Genomic DNA, 17,898 nt, shown 5'->3' with positions numbered 1-17,898 from the left:
TACAGTACAGTAAAACTGCTTTTACAGAATAAAGTGTCTGAATCGTTCTTCAACCACAGACTGAGGCTGAACAACTGACTATCGCTGGAACAAGTCATCAGCTCGCTTTTTAACAACTCAGACCACGAAACACTGGCTTCCCGCTCTGTTCTCTACGTGTGGACTAAACCATCGATCACTGGAGGGGAAACAGTGGTTAAAGCTGATTGTTGGGGAGGATTAACCGTCAAGGTTGGCAAAAATAGTTGATGATTAAAAAAAAAATTAAAAAAATATTGAGGTATATCTGATAATTTCTTCCAGATTAGCAGGGCAGCAGCAGCGGTGGTGGTGGCGGCAGTGGCAGCAAAACCTGACTGAAGTTGGTATCTGCCACAAACAAGTTGTGACACTGTTCCACTGAGAGCAACTCTCTCTGACGTCTGCTGTTGATTAACAGAATAAAACTGTCTGTTGTGAAGAAAAGGAGAAAGTGAGTATGAACCAGAAACTTTCATCTCTTAAACGGTTAATCTTCTGTCAGATCAGATCCTTAAACACATCATTACACATACAGCATCAAACTGGAGGGTGGAACAAAGAAAAGATGTCGAGTATTCATACCTTCATTTCCTGTGTCAGCCAGTAACACGATCGGTTACTTTTCCCTGTGAAGATAATGATGTTGTTAAAGGTTCAAAGGTTTGGACTCAACATGGCCGATGCATACGCTGATGTGTACTGTTGGACTAAGAGTCTCATCCTACTCTCCAATGTGCTATGTGTGAGCTCAGTCCTGCGTGTTCTTTAATGAAGCAATAGGAGAAGATATTCGGTCTCAGTTAATGTAGTTTATTAAGCAGTTGCCTACACGTGCTGTACCTTACTATCTGTACATCACTTTCTATTCTTTTTACCATATATGAAACTAATTATCTAAGCATTGCGGTATGTGCTCCTCAGACTTCATGTCTCTTCCTCTCCTGTACTTCTCCACTTCTGCAAAGCAAACACATTCAGATCAGCTGAAATCATCTCAGTATTCTCATTGTTCACACATCTAAAACTTATATAGTGAAACACAACTGATAGTAAAACACATAAAATCATTCTATTCCCAACAGTACTTAGTTACATTCCACCACTGCCTGTAGTGACTGAACATGTTATCAGCAGGTCCGTACAGAATCTGTGCCTCCGCAGATTTTCTGAAGATTTTCGGAGCTGCTGCTTGTAAAACTATTATATTTTATATTCAGCTAGCAGTAAAATTAAAGTGGTGAAGTGAGAAGAAATAAGATTTACAGTTAGTAGATGATGTTTGTTCTGTCTGCTCTGTATTGAACTTCAGTTTTGTGGCTGTGACCCACAGTTAGTTAATAATAATTAAAAAAAAATACATTTAATTTGACAGGCAGCTTTCAAAACACCCAGGGTCAAACAGAACAAGATGTTATGCTGTCAGGCGGTGGGATGAGTCCCTCCACAGGAACAAATGAAAAACAGAGTTCTCTTTGAGGTGTAAATATGAATACATGATATACACCGATCAGGCACAACAGTATGAGCACTGACAGGTGAAGTGAATAACACTGATTATCTCCTCACCATGGCACCTGTTAGTGGGTGGGATATATCAGGCAGCAAGTCAACATTTTGTCCTCAAAGTTGATGAGTTAGAAGCAGGAAAAATGGGCAAGCGTAAGGATCTGAGCGCGTTTTGACAAGGGCCAAATTGTGATGGCTAGATGACTGGGTCAGACTATCTCCAAAACTCCAGTTCTTGTGGGATGTTTTCGGTCTGCAGGGGTCAGTATCTATCAAAAGTGGTCCTAGGAAGGAACAGTGGTGAACCGGCGACAGAGTCATGGGCGGACAAGGCTCACTGATGCACGTGGGGAGCGAAGGCTGGCTCATGTGGTCCGATCCAACAGATGAGCTCCTGTAGCTCAAGTCGCTGAAGAAGCAAATGCTGGTTCCGATAGAAAGGTCTCAGAATACACAGTGCATCGCAGTTTGTTGCGTATGGGGCTGCAAAGCCGCAGACCAGTCAGGGTGCACATGCTGACCCCTGTCCACCGCTGAAAGCACCAACAATGGGCACGTGAGCATCAGAACTGGACCACGGAGCAATGGAAGAAGGCGTCCTGGTGGCCTAATGAATCACGTTTTCTTTTACATCACGAGCGGCCGGGTCAGTGTGTGTCGCTTATCTGGAGAACACATGGCACCAGAATGCACTATGGGAAGAAGGCAAGCCGGCGGAGGCAGTGTGATGCTTTGGGCAATGCTCTGCTGGGAAATCTTGGGTCCTGCCATCCATGTGGATGTGACTTTTGACACGTACCATCTACCTAAGCATTGTTGCAGAGCATGTACACCCTTTCATGGGAATGGTATTCCCTGATGGCAGTGGCGTCTCTCAGCAAGATAATGTGCCCTGCCACAAAGCAAAATGGTTCAGGAATAGTCTGAGGGACACAACAACGAGCCTGAGGTTTTGCCTTGGCCTCCAAATTCCCCAGATCTCAATCCAATCGTGCACTTGTTCGATGTGGTGGACAAACAAGTCCAATCCATGGAGACCCCACCTCGCAACTTACAGGACTTAAAGGATCTGTTGCTAACGTCTTGGTGCCAGATACCACAGCACACCGTGAGAGGTCTAGTGGAGTCCATGCCTCGACAGGTCAGGGCTGTTTTGGCAGCAAAAGGGGGACCTTCAAAATATTAGGCAGGTGGTCATAATGTTATGCCTGATCGGTGTGTTTTATGTGTTACAGCAGTCAGTGTGATTTCCTCCTCACTGGTGTTGTTGTCATCCACCTCTTCAATCAATCAATCAATCAATCAATTTATTTAAAGTGCACAATCATCATGGTACATCGTCTCAATACACTTTACAATAAAAACCAAGTACAGGAAAAGACTAAACAATAAAAACAATAATAAAAGCACAAACAGACAGTGATAAAACAGTTACAAATCAGACTAACCGAAATATTGAGTAAAAACGTGTGTTTTAAGACGGGATTTAAAAATTGCAGTGGAGGTAGCTTCTCTAATAACTAATGGGAGGCCATTCCACAAATAAGGAGCACGGTAAGAGAAGGCCCTACAGCCAGCTGACTTTTTATTAACCAACGGGATGACAAGTAGGTGCAAATTAAGAGAGCGAAGAGGACGTGGCGGAAGGTAGGGTGTAGGTAATTCAGTTAAATACAATGGTGCAAGTCCATTTAAGGCCTTATAAGTTAAAAGAAGAACTTTAAAATCAGCTCTAGCCTGAACAGGCAGCCAGTGAAGCCAGGACAGGAGTTATGTGGCTATATCTACTGGTTCTTGTCAAAAGTCTGGTGGCTGAATTCTGCACAAGCTGAAGACTTCTGATAGCACAGCCAAGGAGGCCAGAGAAAAGAGCATGAACAACAATCTCAGCGTTTCGGAAAGATAAAACAGGGCGGATTTTGGCTATGTTACGCAGATGAAAAAATGCTGTCTTAGTGATTTCCTTGATATGAGGCTGAAAAGTCAGAGTCGAATCAACAATAACTCCTAAGTTTTTAATGCGTGAGCTCTCAGTGATCATACATCCATTGATATTAAGACATAGATCCTCAGACAAATGCTTATAGTTATTTGGCTCATTCACTAACAAATCAGTCTTTGCAGCATTAAGAATAAGGAAGTTGTGACACATCCAAAGTTTGATTTAGGATACACATGCCTCTAAATTTTGGATTTGGGAGGGGTCATTTGGCTGCAGCGGCATGTGTAGCTGCGTATCATCCGCATAGCAATGGAACTTAATACCATATTCTGAAAAGATCTTGCCCAGAGGGAGCATGTAAATACAAAACAACAGAGGGCCAAGGACAGAACCCTGGGGCACACCAGAGATGACAGTAGAACATTCAGAAAATGAATTATTAAAACTACCGCATTGGAATCTGCTAGATAAATAAGACTGCAACCATGAGAGTGCCAGCTCATGTACACCAACGCAATGCTCTAACCGATTTAAAAGCACACAGTGATCTACGGTATCGAAAGCCGCACTCAAATCAAGAATTAAAAGTAAGGAAGCTGATCCAGAGTCTGCAGTGATCAGCAGGTCAGTGACAACTCTAGTCAGGGCAGTTTCAGTAGAATGACAGGAGCGGAAGCCGGATTGAAAGTTGTCAAAGAGATTATTAGCGGAAAGATGGGCAGTCAATTGACCAGCAACAATACTCTCAAGTATTTTCAGTTTTTAATGTGGAAACTTTCTCTTGTTCTTTGGTCTCTCTGTGTTTCAGATGTCGCTGAAGATTTTTGAGACAAAGTGGAAAACAGCTCTGACTTCCATCCTGGAGGAGCTGACCGAGCCGCAGTTCAGGAAGTTGAAGTTCAACCTGGGCAAAATTCCTCAAGGTGTGAAGACGGACAAGACCAGAGAAGAGATCCCGTACATAATCATCCAGTACTACGGGACAGAGGGGTCCATCACTGTCATAGACAAAGAGATGAAGCAGTTACCCAGGAATGATGCTGCTGTCCAGGAGCACCTGCGCCCCTTCGTGGAGAAACTGAAGAAACAACGTCAGAAAGAAAAAAGTGAGTTCAGACGATGGAGCAAGCAAAACCTTATTTAAACAGCATGATTTATTCCAAGTGGAGGAACAAGGAGAAGTCGCAGCACAAAACAAAGACAGAAACTAACCAGAAAAGTGAATCAAATCCAGGTTCAGACTCCACCTGTTGAGATAATGTGTTCTCACCGAGGGTCTCCTCCCAGACATCTGTGATATCTGCACAGAATAAACTCTGCTTAAACCTCACAATAAAAGCCCAGCAGATGGCTCTATTTACACATTACAAACTCCAGACTAACAGCCTGAGACGATTCTGGAGCGGTCGGACAATTGTTTTCAGTTTCTGTGTTCACCTTTTAAAATATTTTTCAGAGACGACAACCAAAAGTGTGAGTGCGTCAGGACTGGTGGCCAAGAAGCAAAAACCTGCAGCTGGTAGGCTCACACACACACACACACACACACACACACACACATATATATGTACCCACAGATGCTCAGTTAGATTGGATCTGGGGAATTTGGGAATTCGGAGGGCAGTTTGATGCCTTGAGCTCTTTGTCACGTTCCTCGGTTAATTACTGAACAGGTTTGCTGGTTTCCCGCAGCGTGTGACTTTAACTTTGTTAAAATGTCTTTTTTTAGTGACTGTGAGCAAACCTGCAGCTGACTCAGGATCAGTGGCCAAGAAGCAAAAGCCTGCAGCTGGTAGGTCCATACACACACACACACAGATCCAATCTGATCGAGCATCTGTGTGGTACCACAGAGGTACCGGCACGTCCCAAGTTTTTTCTGGCTCCTCCAGTCCGCATGTCAAAGTATCCTTGGGCAAGACGTGTAACCTCTATTTGCTCCTGATGGTTGTCACATCGGTGTGTGAATGGTTATTGAGTTGCATGTGGCACCATGAATGATATCCTCGGCCAGTGTGTGAATGTGACTCGCAGTGCAAAACAGCTTTGAGTAGTCGGAAGACGTTAAAAGCCCTATACATGTGCAGTCCATTTACCATTTACCCCTGATCCACAGTGAGGTCGCCTTGGATCAGACTTGGCTCTGACATGTTGAAACATGGACACAGGACTTCTGGGGGTGTCCTGTGGTGTTTGGCACCACGGCGTTGGCAACAGATTTGAGTCTTTTGGGTTTTGAGGTGGGGTACCAGCACATCCCACACATGCTCAATCAGATTGGATCTGGGAAATTCGGAGGGCAGGTTGACGCCTTGAGCTCTTTGTCACGTTTCTCGGGTCATTCCAAGACTTTTTAGCACAACATCTCTTTGATTCGTGTGACTTCAACTTAGTTAAAATGTCTTTTTTTAGTGACTATGAGCAAACCTGCAGCTGACTCAGGATCAGTGGCCAAGAAGCAAAAACCTGCAGCTGGTAGGTCGACACACACTGAACCACTGAAGACATACTATGACTGTGTGACAGTGTGGACGTTTGAACACAGCAGACAAACAGGCTCAGACGATTCTGAAGAATCAGTTTCTGTGTTTACCTTTTTTGTTTCTCGGTTAACAAACAGGTTTGCTGTATATTTGATATCATCAGTTACAAAGTTTCACATTTAGACTTGTGACTGTTAAACACACAGAACTGTTCAGACGTCACGTGTGTTATTCAGCGTCAATAACACATCTCTTTGATTCATGTGACTTTAACTCTGTTAAAATGTCTTCTTTTAGTGACTATGAGCAAACTGGCAGCTGACTCAGGATCAGTGGCCAAGAAGCAAAAACCTGCAGCTGGTAGGTCAACACACACACACACACACACACTTAAATCAAACACTGAGGCATAATAATGGTCATTTAATGTACATTTCTATCTATAATCATGTTATTTTAACCACTTTGTTTTGTTGTTATTCCTCTGAATTGTTTTTGTCCTGTTTCAGTTACTGTGGCTCTAAATGCCCAACTGTTTTTGTTTTGTTTTTTAGATCATGTTGGAGTTGTGAAGCCCAGACAGAAAACAGAGAAACCTGCTGAATCCACCAAAACCTCCCAGGTAGCTGCTGAGACTTCTCTGATCTAGTGAGGCGAACATCTGCTTGTGTTTGATTCTATTTTCAGCTCAGCTGGTTGTTCATTGTTAACACTTGTCACACTTAGCCTTGTTTTTACTTTCATGGTACCTAGACCCTCGGTGTGTTCAGACAGTCCTCTTAAATGTGGGCGGGGTTGTTGTCACTCACTGCTCCGTCCAGCACTCGCTGTATTTCCTCATCAGCGGTGACACAGATGGAAGTCTGCACCTGGTTTATCGTCCACAGAGCGAGGCTGCACGCCCACATTTTCACAACAAAATAGAACAGGCTGCAGTGAGAGTCTCTCTCCATGGGATATTTCAAAATAGCAGCTTTGTGCATTTAGTCCTTCTCAGGCAAGCTCAGGGGTTTAGTGTTGCTGTAGCCCACAGGAAGTGAGGATTAGAATATATGACCTTCACATAATCCGCTCCAAATGAATCTATATTTTTAAAGTCATTACTAAAAGTGTGTGTCATATAAAAACTAAAGTGATGGTCAAAGTTGTCACAGTGAAATTTAAGGTGTGCTGATGGATTCACGTCATCAACTCATGCATTGAGTAACATTACAAGTTAACGTTCCACCTTAAAAGTTGCCGGCAGTCGGCCCAGTGAATGAAGTGATTTTTTTCTCTTTCATTTTATAGTTGTAGTTTACTGATGTATGAACAGAGGTTACATAAAACCAGAGTGAGCGTCCTCTACTGACCAATCAGACTGCAGGGTTTCTAGCTCCACCTTTTAGTACCAGATCTGTGTGCTAGGTACCCCAACAGAGGGGGGACCAAACATGGGGACGCTAAGGAACGCTTCTGTTGAGACCATCCACAACTTTCACTGTGGAAATGGGGAAAAAAAACCCACACCAAACTGAACAGCAACATACTGCTCAGTGGAAACAGGGCTCTTATGAACACTGTAGGACTTATCACAGTGCCCTGATCACCTACATCCTCTATTGTAAACTACCTCCTGTTGTTGTCACCTGCGCTTCAGCGGTCCTTATCACCTACCTCCCATCATTGTCACCACCTACGCTCTTGTTATCACCTGCGTGCCACTGGGCCAAGAACACTTATTTTCATCGCCAAACGTTCAGCTGTTCGGTCCAAGAAGGTTTCACACTTGTAGTTTTGGTTTGGATCGAACCAAAAAGTCTGAAAGTTCAAAAGCAAACCGGTCCTAAATCAATCAATTTTATTTATAAAGCCCAATATCACAAATCACAATTTGCCTCACAGGGCTTTACAGCATACGACATCCCTCTGTCCTTATGACCCTCATGAGACTTATGAGAGAGAGAGAGAGAGAGAGAGAGATGCAGGACAGACGGTAATGACAGTAGCTTACAACAACATTAATGAAAGTAATATTATAATTAATAATAATATATTAAGAGAGAGAGAGAGAGAGAGTGAAATCAGCTGACAGTTTACTGAGATACCCCGGCGAAAACCACTGCAGGCTAACAGTCGTTTCACTCCTCTAAGTCTCAACTAAGATTTATTGTAGAAACTCTAATTCAACACCACAAACATTTGTATTATACTGAGAGCTGCTTCCAATATCTGATAATTAATTATTTGTTTTAATCTTATGGTTTGTTCAGATTTATCCTGCTGGAGTCCACCAAAACCCCCAAGGTAGCTCAGAGAAGTCTCTGATCTACTGAGGCTAACATTAGTTTGTCATGTGTCTCCTCTGTGTCAGTAAAAGTTTGGGTGCTTTCACACCTGTCTTGTTTCAGTCCAGTCAAACCCTTCAGTGCAGTTTGTTTGGGCAGGTTTTCTAGTTGAAGCCGCGCCTCGTTTTCAAACTGTATGCTTTGACTAAAATGGACAATGACAGCAATATAGTCCATGATGAGCAGCGCTAAAATCAACCTGCGTAGTTGTCCCTCCATTGTGACATTAGAAAGTGTCACATTTATCTTGCACAAACCAACTCTAGGCAGTAATACAACTTTGGAACATGAGTCCCTGATTCAGACCAAAGGAGACGACTGTAGGTCTGAAAGCACCCCTAAACTTCATCCTAATCAGCCGATGCAAAAACATTTTCAACAAATAGAAAATAAAAAGAATATGAACAAACATCCCATAATATAAATGTTGAAGACACTGACAGTCACAGACGTTCCTCTCACCTCTGAACTCTCCAAACCTTCACTCTGAGTATCAATCTGTCTTCATCCAGGTCCAAAGTGCTCCTGTCCAGACGGGGAGGATTAAAATACTGAGACTGAAAATGTCCAATAAGACCAACACTCACCTGGAGGTCGAGTTCAACGACCAGGTGCAGACGTTCTTCATCACAACTCGACTTCTGGCGAACACACTCGACTTCAGAGCGGATGACGATTTAGCGTGGAGACTGTTATCTGAATTGCCGCTCACAGCAGATGCAAAAATTCAAGGAAATAAAATAATTGAAATGAAAAGGTGTAAATAAACTGCACATTGAACCAACTCTGTTTACATCCAGTACTGAGGATTTTTTAATACATCATGTGTGTGTACATGTGTGTTCCAGTTAAAACTGCCCTGACTCCGTTACACACTGTTTTTCAGCAGGTTCCTGTTAAAAAACAAACACAATGTGCAGCTGTTTCATCAGGATGGTTTATGTATTCTGTCTTTGTGTGATATTCCTGGTGCTTCAGTAGCTGACTTCTTCTTTTTTTAATTAAACAGCCACTTGTGGCAGATAACCCACTTTGACTGTTGAGGCCTTTTTGTTTAAAGCTTGTGCTTTTTTTTGACGTTTTTGGCTCCAGGTGTCTGACTCCTCCCCCTATCTCTAAGGCTGAGCCCAGACACCCTACAGAGGAAACTCGTTTCAGCTGCTTGTTTCTGTGACATCAGTGTTTTGGTCACTACCCAGAGCTCATGACCACAGGTGAGGGTTGGAACGGAGATGGACCGCACTTTAAAACCAGAAAATAATGATGGGCCAGACATTTTTAGCAGCGAGCAACCTACTGGAAACTGTATGAATGAATGTAGTAAAAACAGTAAATTTTTCAGTCAGTTTTGTCAGTGAACCTTGTGAGCTGTAATGGAGCTGCATTTTGTAACATTACCTTTGTTAAATGTTGCTGTTGTCCCTGGCTTCATATGAGTAGAGGAAAAGTTCGCTAGCTGCTAGGCTAATTTATACAATATAAAATGCCATAGGCTTGTGCTAATAACGTTAGCATGTTGTATTTGTGGGGAAAATATGTCCAGATAAAGACAAGTGTTTGTCTGTGCTGCGAGTTATAGTGAAGCTGATTTGTGTTTGAAACTGTCTCTATTAAGCCGTGTTTAATGTGTGTTTAATGTGAGTTTAATGTGTTTTTAATGTGCGTTTAATGGGTGTTTACTGTGTTTAATGTGTTTTTAATGTGCGTTTAATGTGTTTTTAATGTGGGTTTAATGTGGGTTTAATGTGTGTTTATTGTGTGTTTACTGTGTTTTTAATGTGGGTTTAATGTGGGTTTAATGTGTGTTTACTGTGTTTTTAATGTGCGTTTAATGTTTTTAATGTGTTTAATGTATTTAACGTGTGTTTGATGTGTTTATTGTTTGTGCGTTTGATGTGTGTCTGTTGTGTGTTTAATGTGTGTTTGATGTGTTTGTGTGTTCTGAATCAACTAAACTTTACAGCACTTCACAGAAACCCTGCCGCCGACTAGTGTTTTGGAGGTGTAACTGCAGAGTGACACAGACACACTACTGAATAAGTATAAATGCTCACAGCAGCTTCAGCTCTGTGTTGAGGTTACACAATCCTGTAAATCCATCTTTAGCCTTTGCATCAAACTTTTCAAAAACAATGAACCACGTTGAGCAGAGATACTTTAAAGAGATTCAGTGCTGCAGAAAGTGTCGCTGAAAAATCAGACTAAAGAGTCTAACTCGCGTTTTGTGGCTGTAAAACAAACAAAAAAAACAAATCTTGAGATCCAAAAATACCATGAAAAAAACTTTATTTCTACTTGACTTTATTAAAAAATATTATCAACAAAATCATCAGGAAACATGCACACACACACAGCAGTATCATCCATATAAACCACACACACACACACACACACACACACACACACACACACACAGAGTTTGTGTTGAAGAGGAGAATAAACCGATATCATATCGAGCATCCAGTCGGCCGAGAAACAACAAAACTGATTTTACTGTGAAAAACAAACAAAAGAAAAAACATTGTTGGCGAGCTGACAGTTTGTCTACAACCAAAAAATAATCAATCAATCAATAAGTGAAGAGTTTCATTCTAAAACACTTTGCATCCAGTTCATTAATAATTAAAGGTCGAGAATAAAAACGACCTGATACTCCCTGTTTGATTTTCCAAAAATATACAATATTTATATAATTACACGCAGTGAAATCTCCGGCTGGCAGCTCGTTTTAGAAGGAAACTCTTCACTTCAGAAAGTCTGACGACAAAACTATAACGAAGTACTAATTATAATAAAAAATAATATTAATAATACTTGTTTACCTCTGGTTTACGTGCGCGCACACTTCAGATTTACATTCAAACCAAACTGAAAAAATCTACAAAAATAGACCATCACACATTTTACACTTTGCATGTTGAGCTCTCCGAAACAAAACCACCCGTCTGTCTGACATCAGCGCTCGTCTTTAATATTTAGATCTTTATCCACATATGGACAGATGCTGCTGTCACACTACGCTAAGCTAACTGCTGTTTTTATTTACTTGGAATAAAAACAAAACTTAAAAAAAAAAAAAAAAAAAAAGCAGTCAGAGACGGGTTTATTTTAGAGCTAATCACTAACGCAAACGCGGCATTTTCATTGGGGTCAAATGAGAATTTGAGAGTTACCTTTACTCGCTTGTAAGCACAACGTAGTGCCGTTACAGAGACACTGTTCAAACACAGGGACAAAATACTCTCTCACAATAAGTTTGGTATTTTTAACGTATTTTGCCATGTTTTTGTGTTTAAGTGGCTAAATGGAACAATATTTTTTGACATTGGCCCAGTTAGGATTGTACCAGATTTTTATGGTGTAATCACTATCCAAAATATCTTATCAGTCGGAACGAGCCTTAAAGGAATAAAACAGAAGGGTTCCTTGTTGGCTGAACAAATATTTAACTTCTTACTGTAATTGAAACTATTTTGTAAACAGAGCTGACGTTCTCCATCCAGTTGCATTTTTTTTCCCAATATCGTAGATAAGTAAACACGCTATGATAACCATCAACTTTTATACCACAGCATACCTTGAAAACGGTATCTCGTTGTAACCCTAGTCTACAGTGCTGAGAGGAAGCGCTGCAGCCGACAGCCACGAAAATAACATCTGGTAAAAATGTGTTTTTGACACCGACAGGCTCAGATTGTTCTTGTGGTTACAAGTGTCTGACAACATTATGGAAATGATCCCTACAGAGATAGAGCTTTGCATGGTTAATTTCAACCAAACCAGAGCTGGTGATTGTTGGAACAGTGGAGAGATGAACCAAGATGGTTTCTGTCAGTTTAATTTTGTTTAAGTCGACTTTGACTGAAGTGTGTTTTTTGATGATAAAATGAGTGTTAATTTAAATGCAGTCTGGTGGGTTTGGTGACGGTGATTTCAGGACTGTTTCTGGTTAAACAAAAAGGATCTAACTCACAGCAAAGCTCTATCTCTGTAGGGATCCTTTGATAATGCTGTCAGACACTTAGAACAACAATCTGAGCCTGTCAGTGACAAAAACTTCTTGTGGACGTTCATTTCGTGGCTGCTGGCAGTCCTGTAGACGAGGGTTGCAGGGATACGCCCGTCTATCTCTGTCGGGATATGTGGCAAAAACACACACTTTTCCTGGGCGTAAAGTGACGGCTCAATAACGGACCAATGTGTCACTTAAAAACAAAAACACGGGAAATCAGGTTCCAGGTTGAAAAACACCAAACTTGAGTTCTGGGGGAGAATTTCAGAGTAAACAACAATAACAGAACTTGGAAATGACTCAGTGTGTAACTTTAATCCTGAACATCAACACTCAAAGTGATGAACTGCTCCTTTAAAAAAAGACCACACCTGTGTGCTCGCATGTTTTAATGACTACTAGAAAAATAGGTGTAATTTTAATATTGGTGACAGTTCGTTGAGCATGAACATCTATCAGCAGACTGAGTTTTATCGTCTATCACAGTGAACTTCATCTGTATTAATGACATATCAGCTGAAACCTGGACGATGTTTGGTCGTATTTTCTGATCTCACGTCTTCAACACTGCTGAAATTAATTCCTTGTGTTACGTTAACTACAGATTGTTCTTAACATCTGTGGTAAATTATCCCACTACTAAAATACAACCTTGATGTCACTGAACAGACTCAATGATCACGTTGTGTGGATGTTACCATGACAACATTTTGTTGGTCTTTGTTCTCCGAACATTACGAGGACATTAGCATGGGACGACTGAAAGACGTTAGATTTTTTTTATTTAACAACACAACACAAACATGTTGGTTTCGACGTCGTCTGTCGTCAGTACTTTATGTCAAATTTATGTTGACATTTGACATTCTGACGTTGAATTTTGGTCACTCGATGTCACAACCTAAATTTAACTAAGTTTTGATTAACAGTGTTGGTGGCAGCGGGGTGAGACACTTGTCTACCGACTGACGCTGACTGACAACAGAGTGACATGTTTGCTTCATGGTTGACTGCCATGTTGCAGAGGGAGGTTATTTATAGTTGGGAGTCATTTCCTGTCACTTCCTGTTGTTTCTTTTAAAACTCTCCCCTGAAGAGACAGACGCACACAGATGAAGAGGAATGAAGTATCGCAGCTTTGTGCCTGTTTTTATTTTTCAGTGCTGAAGAAGCTCGAACAGACGGCGTCTAGAACTGGAGTGAATAAACTCCAGAATCAAATCGTCCTCCGCAGAAACAAACGTCAGTTTGTTGTTACTCCTTTATTTGGAAAAGCTCTCAGAGTCTCATGATGTTTGAGCAGCTGAAGTTTTGTCATTTATCTGATGTGAACAACACGTCCTGCTTCCTGTTCTCATTGGCTGACGATGAGCTGTCGCAGATACGACTGCGTGAGGCCTCGCAGCTCCTCCAGCATGTAGTCCTCCGGCATCGGCAGGCGGGTGATGTGCGGCGCCAGCTGGATGAGCGGGATGCTGAGGGAGTCAGAGGCTGTGTCACCCTGCTGCAGGCTCAGCACCACCCGCAGGATGTTGGCCACGCGCTTCGCCATTTCTGCATGGAGGTAGGAGGAGGGGGTGGGGGGTGGGGGGTGGAGAGTGGGGTGGGGGCGGGCTTTGTTAGCAGAGGTTTTGTGTTGTGGAAACGTCTCCAAGTTTTCTTCTTACCAAACAACAACAGCTGGCTTCACCCACCTACCTGAACGCTCTCATTCAGAACTCTCGTCTACACAAACAAACGACGAAGACAAAACAACCACCACTGCGAGGCAGGAAGTCTCTGTCTTCTGTGAAATCTTTCAGTGCCGGAGTTACTGAACTTGACTTTGTCAGCTGAATCTCTCCCTAGTAGTATTTCTGTCTAATTTTCGGTTTGAAGCAAAAAGTCACAAAAACCAAACCAAAACAAACAAACATAAAAAACCGAATTACCACCTTGCAGTTGTTTGCGTCCACAGACCGGCCAAGTTGCGTTAACAGTTTACGTCCGCGTCTGTCAGACTCAAACGGAGCCATGACAGAAGATGCTTCACATATGGATGTTGCTGCAAAGAAGCTAAATTTTGTAAAACATAGAGGCTTCATACAGACAGAAGATCTGAAATGACTCACAGTTCTGAGTCACAGTGAGTCATGATGATGTCACGTGGAAGCTGACCTTTGACCTTTGGACTTCATTATTTTATCCTGTTAGACATTTGTGTCTATCAGTTTTGTCCTGATTAGTGTATTATTTTCTGAGTTACGGCCAAAAACATGTTTTGTGACATCAGTGACCTTTGACCACCAAATTCAGAATAAAGACAGACCACCAATACCAAATCTGAGGACGTTTCCTCAGGACTTTCTTGAGATATTGCGCTCACAAGAATGAGACAGACAAGGTCACAGTGACCTTTAACCTATGACCACAAAATTCTGATCAGTTCATTCTTGAGTCCAGGTTAAGGTTTGTTTTAAATATGAAGGAATTCCCTCAAGGTCTTCTTAAGATATTACCTTCATAGACGAATGAAAGGTCACTGTGACCTTTGACCAGCACAATCTATTCAGAGAAATTCAAAAGGACGTTTGTGCCAAATTTGAAGGAATTCCCTTAAAGCATTCTTGAGATATCGAGTTCACATGAATGGGACGGTCATGGTGACCTTTGACCACCAAAATCTAATCAGTTCATCGCTGAGTCAAAGTGGACGTTTGTGCCACATGTAAAGATATTCCTCAATGCGTTCTTGAGATATTGCATTCATGAGAATGAGATAAAGTCAGATTAATCATACACACACTAACGTTGTGTCACAGTGTTCACGCGTTTCCTCTTTGATCTTAAATCTGATCCTCACCTTCTAACAGCCAATCAGAGATCAGGTGTGTCGGTGAATCACGCTGCTGTTGTTAACATTGGGAGCAAAAAGCCGCAGATGATTTGTCTCCGGCTGAAGAGTCGTGCTCTTACCTGATTGGGCAAGGCGGTCTCTGGCCGTGCTGCAGGGGAGGAGCTCAATCCTGCTGCACAAAGACGTCACGTGTGTGTAGAGACGCTCCAACTCGTAACCGGCGTTTTCCATCTGTCAACACAAACACAAACATCAGGTGCTTCAGTATTTTCATTTTCTGATACGTTATACTTCAACTCAGCCACAATTCAAAGAGAAATACTGAACTACATTTCCTGTTGGCATGTTTTCTTCTTTTATCTCAGGTTTATGTTGATCGTTTTGCATCATGGTAACAAATAAACGTTTTAAGATGAAGTGAAGTCTTTGAGCTTTGAGTCAAGGTCGATCAACACTGGCTTTTTAAACACCAATATAATCATGACAGTGACAAGGTCAGAACCTGGTGTACGACCGGACCGTGTTTGAAACACTGAAGGACTTTTATTTTAATTTGAAACAGGAAGTGAGGTTTGAGCGTCAGTACCTGCTGTATGTCCTGCAGAGTCTTAATGACTCGGATGTAGTCCAGGTAGACGCCCCCTGCAGTGTCCCAGTCCTGGATGGTGGCGCTGTGTTCAGGGACCGCCAGCCCCTCCAGGAACTCCAGCAGGTAGTCATGGTTGTCGTTGATGATGCAGTCTACGGGAGGGACACAAGACACGGGGTCACTTACAGTGGTGTGACGTAACAGAGTTCATTATTAAACTAATCTAACTCGTCTCTACAGCTCGTCAACACAAATTTTAACAGGACAGACTTTTTATTGGAACACTGACAGAATGGACACGGATATTTAAAAATATATGATTTATTTTTATCTATTTATTATCATTTACTTTTTATTTATTTATTAACTGAAGTACTATTATTTTTTGTTATTCATTTACTCATTTATTTATTTTAATTTATTTATTGATTTATTATTGGTTACAGGGGTTAAAGCAAGAAAAAATTTTGTGCCTGAAATGTCAAGCACGGAAGATTTGTGTGCCTGAAATCCAAAATCTTTTCCGGAGCGGGGGGCTTGGTGTTGCAGTCACAAAATGAAGAACTAGAAACATATGTGTTGCAAAGGACGTGTTTATCTTCAAAACGAACAAGAAGATTATAGCTTTAGTAGTTACTTTTCAGATTAAATGAGTTTATAAATAAAGATAAATAAACTTTCCGTGGTTACCAGACTTTTTGACTTATAGCTCCTACATCTCTTTTTTGCCTTGGTGCTATTCATTTTTAGAAGCTAAATCATTTAGGCTGTTACGTCGAAATTTCTCTGGGCAAGCATGTCATCATTGAAATGGATCATATAATGTTGTGGTGGTGACTTAAAAACTTCAGCATAGAGGATTTTTATTGCAGCTTTCGTTTCTGTCTGGTTTCTCTTACCTTACCTTCAAAAGAGCACTTCTGCCTGTGCCGGAGAGAAACATCGCCACGCCAGAAATCCGGCACTGTGCCAGAGACCTTTAACCCCTGTGGTTATCTATAATCATTACTTAATGACTGATGTGTTACTATATCTCATTTTCCAAATCAGAGATTTTTTCAGCACTGATTTGAAAACTCAGAATAAGTGAGTTTTATATATACGCCTGCTGTTTCAGTTTTTATAAACTGGTTGTAAACCAGTATAAACTGGATGATGAGTCCTGACCTGAGGCCAGGTGCTGGATGAGCAGACGATGACACTGGCTCCAGTATCCAGCCCGGTATAGGTGCAGGGCCTCCTGGTGTCGGTCGGCATCGCGGCGGGCTCGTGTGGCCTTGGCCTCGTGGATCCACTGTTCTGGGATCAGCAGCCTCTCGGTCAGGAAGCGCTCCCTGCGGACCGACTCGTCCGTCTCCTGCAGGGGGCAGTGGAGGGTCAGCATCTCCCTCACCGCTCGCTCCCGCTGACTGAACACAGACAGAAATACATGGTTAATGTTTTACTCCACAGAAGAAGAAGATGAAGATCCAGAGGAGGACGTGAAGAAGGCGTCACTGCTGCCGCAGGAAACTGAAACTACACATATTCTGTCGTCTGCCGACAGTTTTTAAAGAAACAAAGATGATGAAGATAAAACATACGTGTGGTCGGGGATGTGCAGAAGGATGAAGACGGCCATGTGCCAGAGGCCGGCGCTCTCCAGCTGTGCGGCGTAGCTGGCGTGAAGGAGTCCCTGGCGCGAGATGCTGAGGTGGCTGTAGTGCAGCGCCTGCAGGACGCCCCACAGGTGCCAGCTCAGACGGTAATCCAGACGCTCCCAGGTGACGGTCAGAGGGTCCAACAGCTGCTGCAGGCTGTAGTGTCTGCACACACAGAGACAGCTGAGCATGACAGAGCCGATATGAACTACAAACAGATGGCGTTTCCATGGTAACAGACACATCTTTTTATGTTGGTTATAAAGTTGAGTTTCAGACACCGTGTGTATGACCACATCACAGGTGTGTTTACCTGTCGCTATAGAGTTTGAGCAGGTGGAAGCAGAGGTCGTACAGCGACCGCTTGGATTCCTCCTCCTCCTCCTCCTCCTCATCCAGGTCCGGCTGCTCCGCCTCCAGGTACGGAGGCAGGGGGGCGCAGGCGTACTTTCCCCCCTCACAGGAGCCCTTCAGCACACACATGGAAACAACAGTCAGGTACCTTCACTTCCTGTTTTACTTCCTGGTTGAACTCACACTGA

The 17,898-nt window shown here is 42.4% G+C and overlaps 2 protein-coding genes across 7 annotated transcripts in view; one reads left to right on the top strand and one right to left on the bottom strand.

The window, feature by feature from the left end:
* The first annotated feature begins 314 nt into the window (after positions 1–314).
* On the top strand, positions 315–9,309 carry LOC125897888 (uncharacterized). Of its 4 annotated transcripts, XM_049591350.1 has the most exons (8): positions 315–472; positions 4,278–4,575; positions 4,926–4,988; positions 5,199–5,261; positions 5,882–5,944; positions 6,250–6,312; positions 6,507–6,574; positions 8,792–9,309. In XM_049591350.1, the coding sequence occupies exons 2-8, from the start codon at positions 4,278–4,280 to the stop codon at positions 9,044–9,046; spliced, it is 873 nt and encodes a 290-aa protein (XP_049447307.1). In that variant the 5' UTR covers positions 315–472; the 3' UTR covers positions 9,047–9,309. The 4 variants fall into 4 exon arrangements, with proteins under 4 accessions (XP_049447307.1, XP_049447309.1, XP_049447308.1 ...); XM_049591352.1 differs by lacking the exon at positions 5,882–5,944; XM_049591351.1 differs by lacking the exon at positions 6,250–6,312.
* Positions 9,310–11,332: 2,023 nt separating this feature from the next.
* Positions 11,333–17,898, bottom strand: part of nup98 (nucleoporin 98 and 96 precursor) — a 42,768-nt gene continuing 36,202 nt past the window's right edge. For all 3 annotated transcript variants that reach the window (XM_049591347.1, XM_049591349.1, XM_049591348.1), the window contains exons 30-35: positions 17,670–17,824; positions 17,300–17,521; positions 16,884–17,125; positions 15,714–15,868; positions 15,247–15,358; positions 11,333–13,845 (exon numbers count right to left, since the gene is read on the bottom strand). In XM_049591347.1, coding sequence (XP_049447304.1) covers positions 13,646–13,845; positions 15,247–15,358; positions 15,714–15,868; positions 16,884–17,125; positions 17,300–17,521; positions 17,670–17,824 — 1,086 coding nt within the window. In that variant the 3' untranslated portion in view covers positions 11,333–13,645. The remainder of the gene's footprint in view (positions 13,846–15,246; positions 15,359–15,713; positions 15,869–16,883; positions 17,126–17,299; positions 17,522–17,669; positions 17,825–17,898) is intronic.

This window comes from Epinephelus fuscoguttatus, linkage group LG12, assembly GCF_011397635.1.
Source record: "Epinephelus fuscoguttatus linkage group LG12, E.fuscoguttatus.final_Chr_v1".
In the NCBI taxonomy this organism is placed as follows: domain Eukaryota; kingdom Metazoa; phylum Chordata; class Actinopteri; order Perciformes; family Serranidae; genus Epinephelus; species Epinephelus fuscoguttatus.
This window is presented reverse-complemented; position numbering and strand designations above follow the sequence as displayed.

What these genes read in the sequence shown, in the direction of transcription:
- LOC125897888 (XM_049591350.1), top strand. Translation starts at nt 4,278, where the DNA reads ATGTCGCTGAAGATTTTTGAGACAAAGTGGAAAACAGCTCTGACTTCC. An exon ending in GAAGCAAAAACCTGCAGCTG is followed by an intron (nt 5,945 to 6,249) that starts GTAGGTCGACAC and finishes GTCTTCTTTTAG; the next exon opens with TGACTATGAGCAAACTGGCA. An exon ending in GAAGCAAAAACCTGCAGCTG is followed by an intron (nt 6,313 to 6,506) that starts GTAGGTCAACAC and finishes TTTGTTTTTTAG; the next exon opens with ATCATGTTGGAGTTGTGAAG.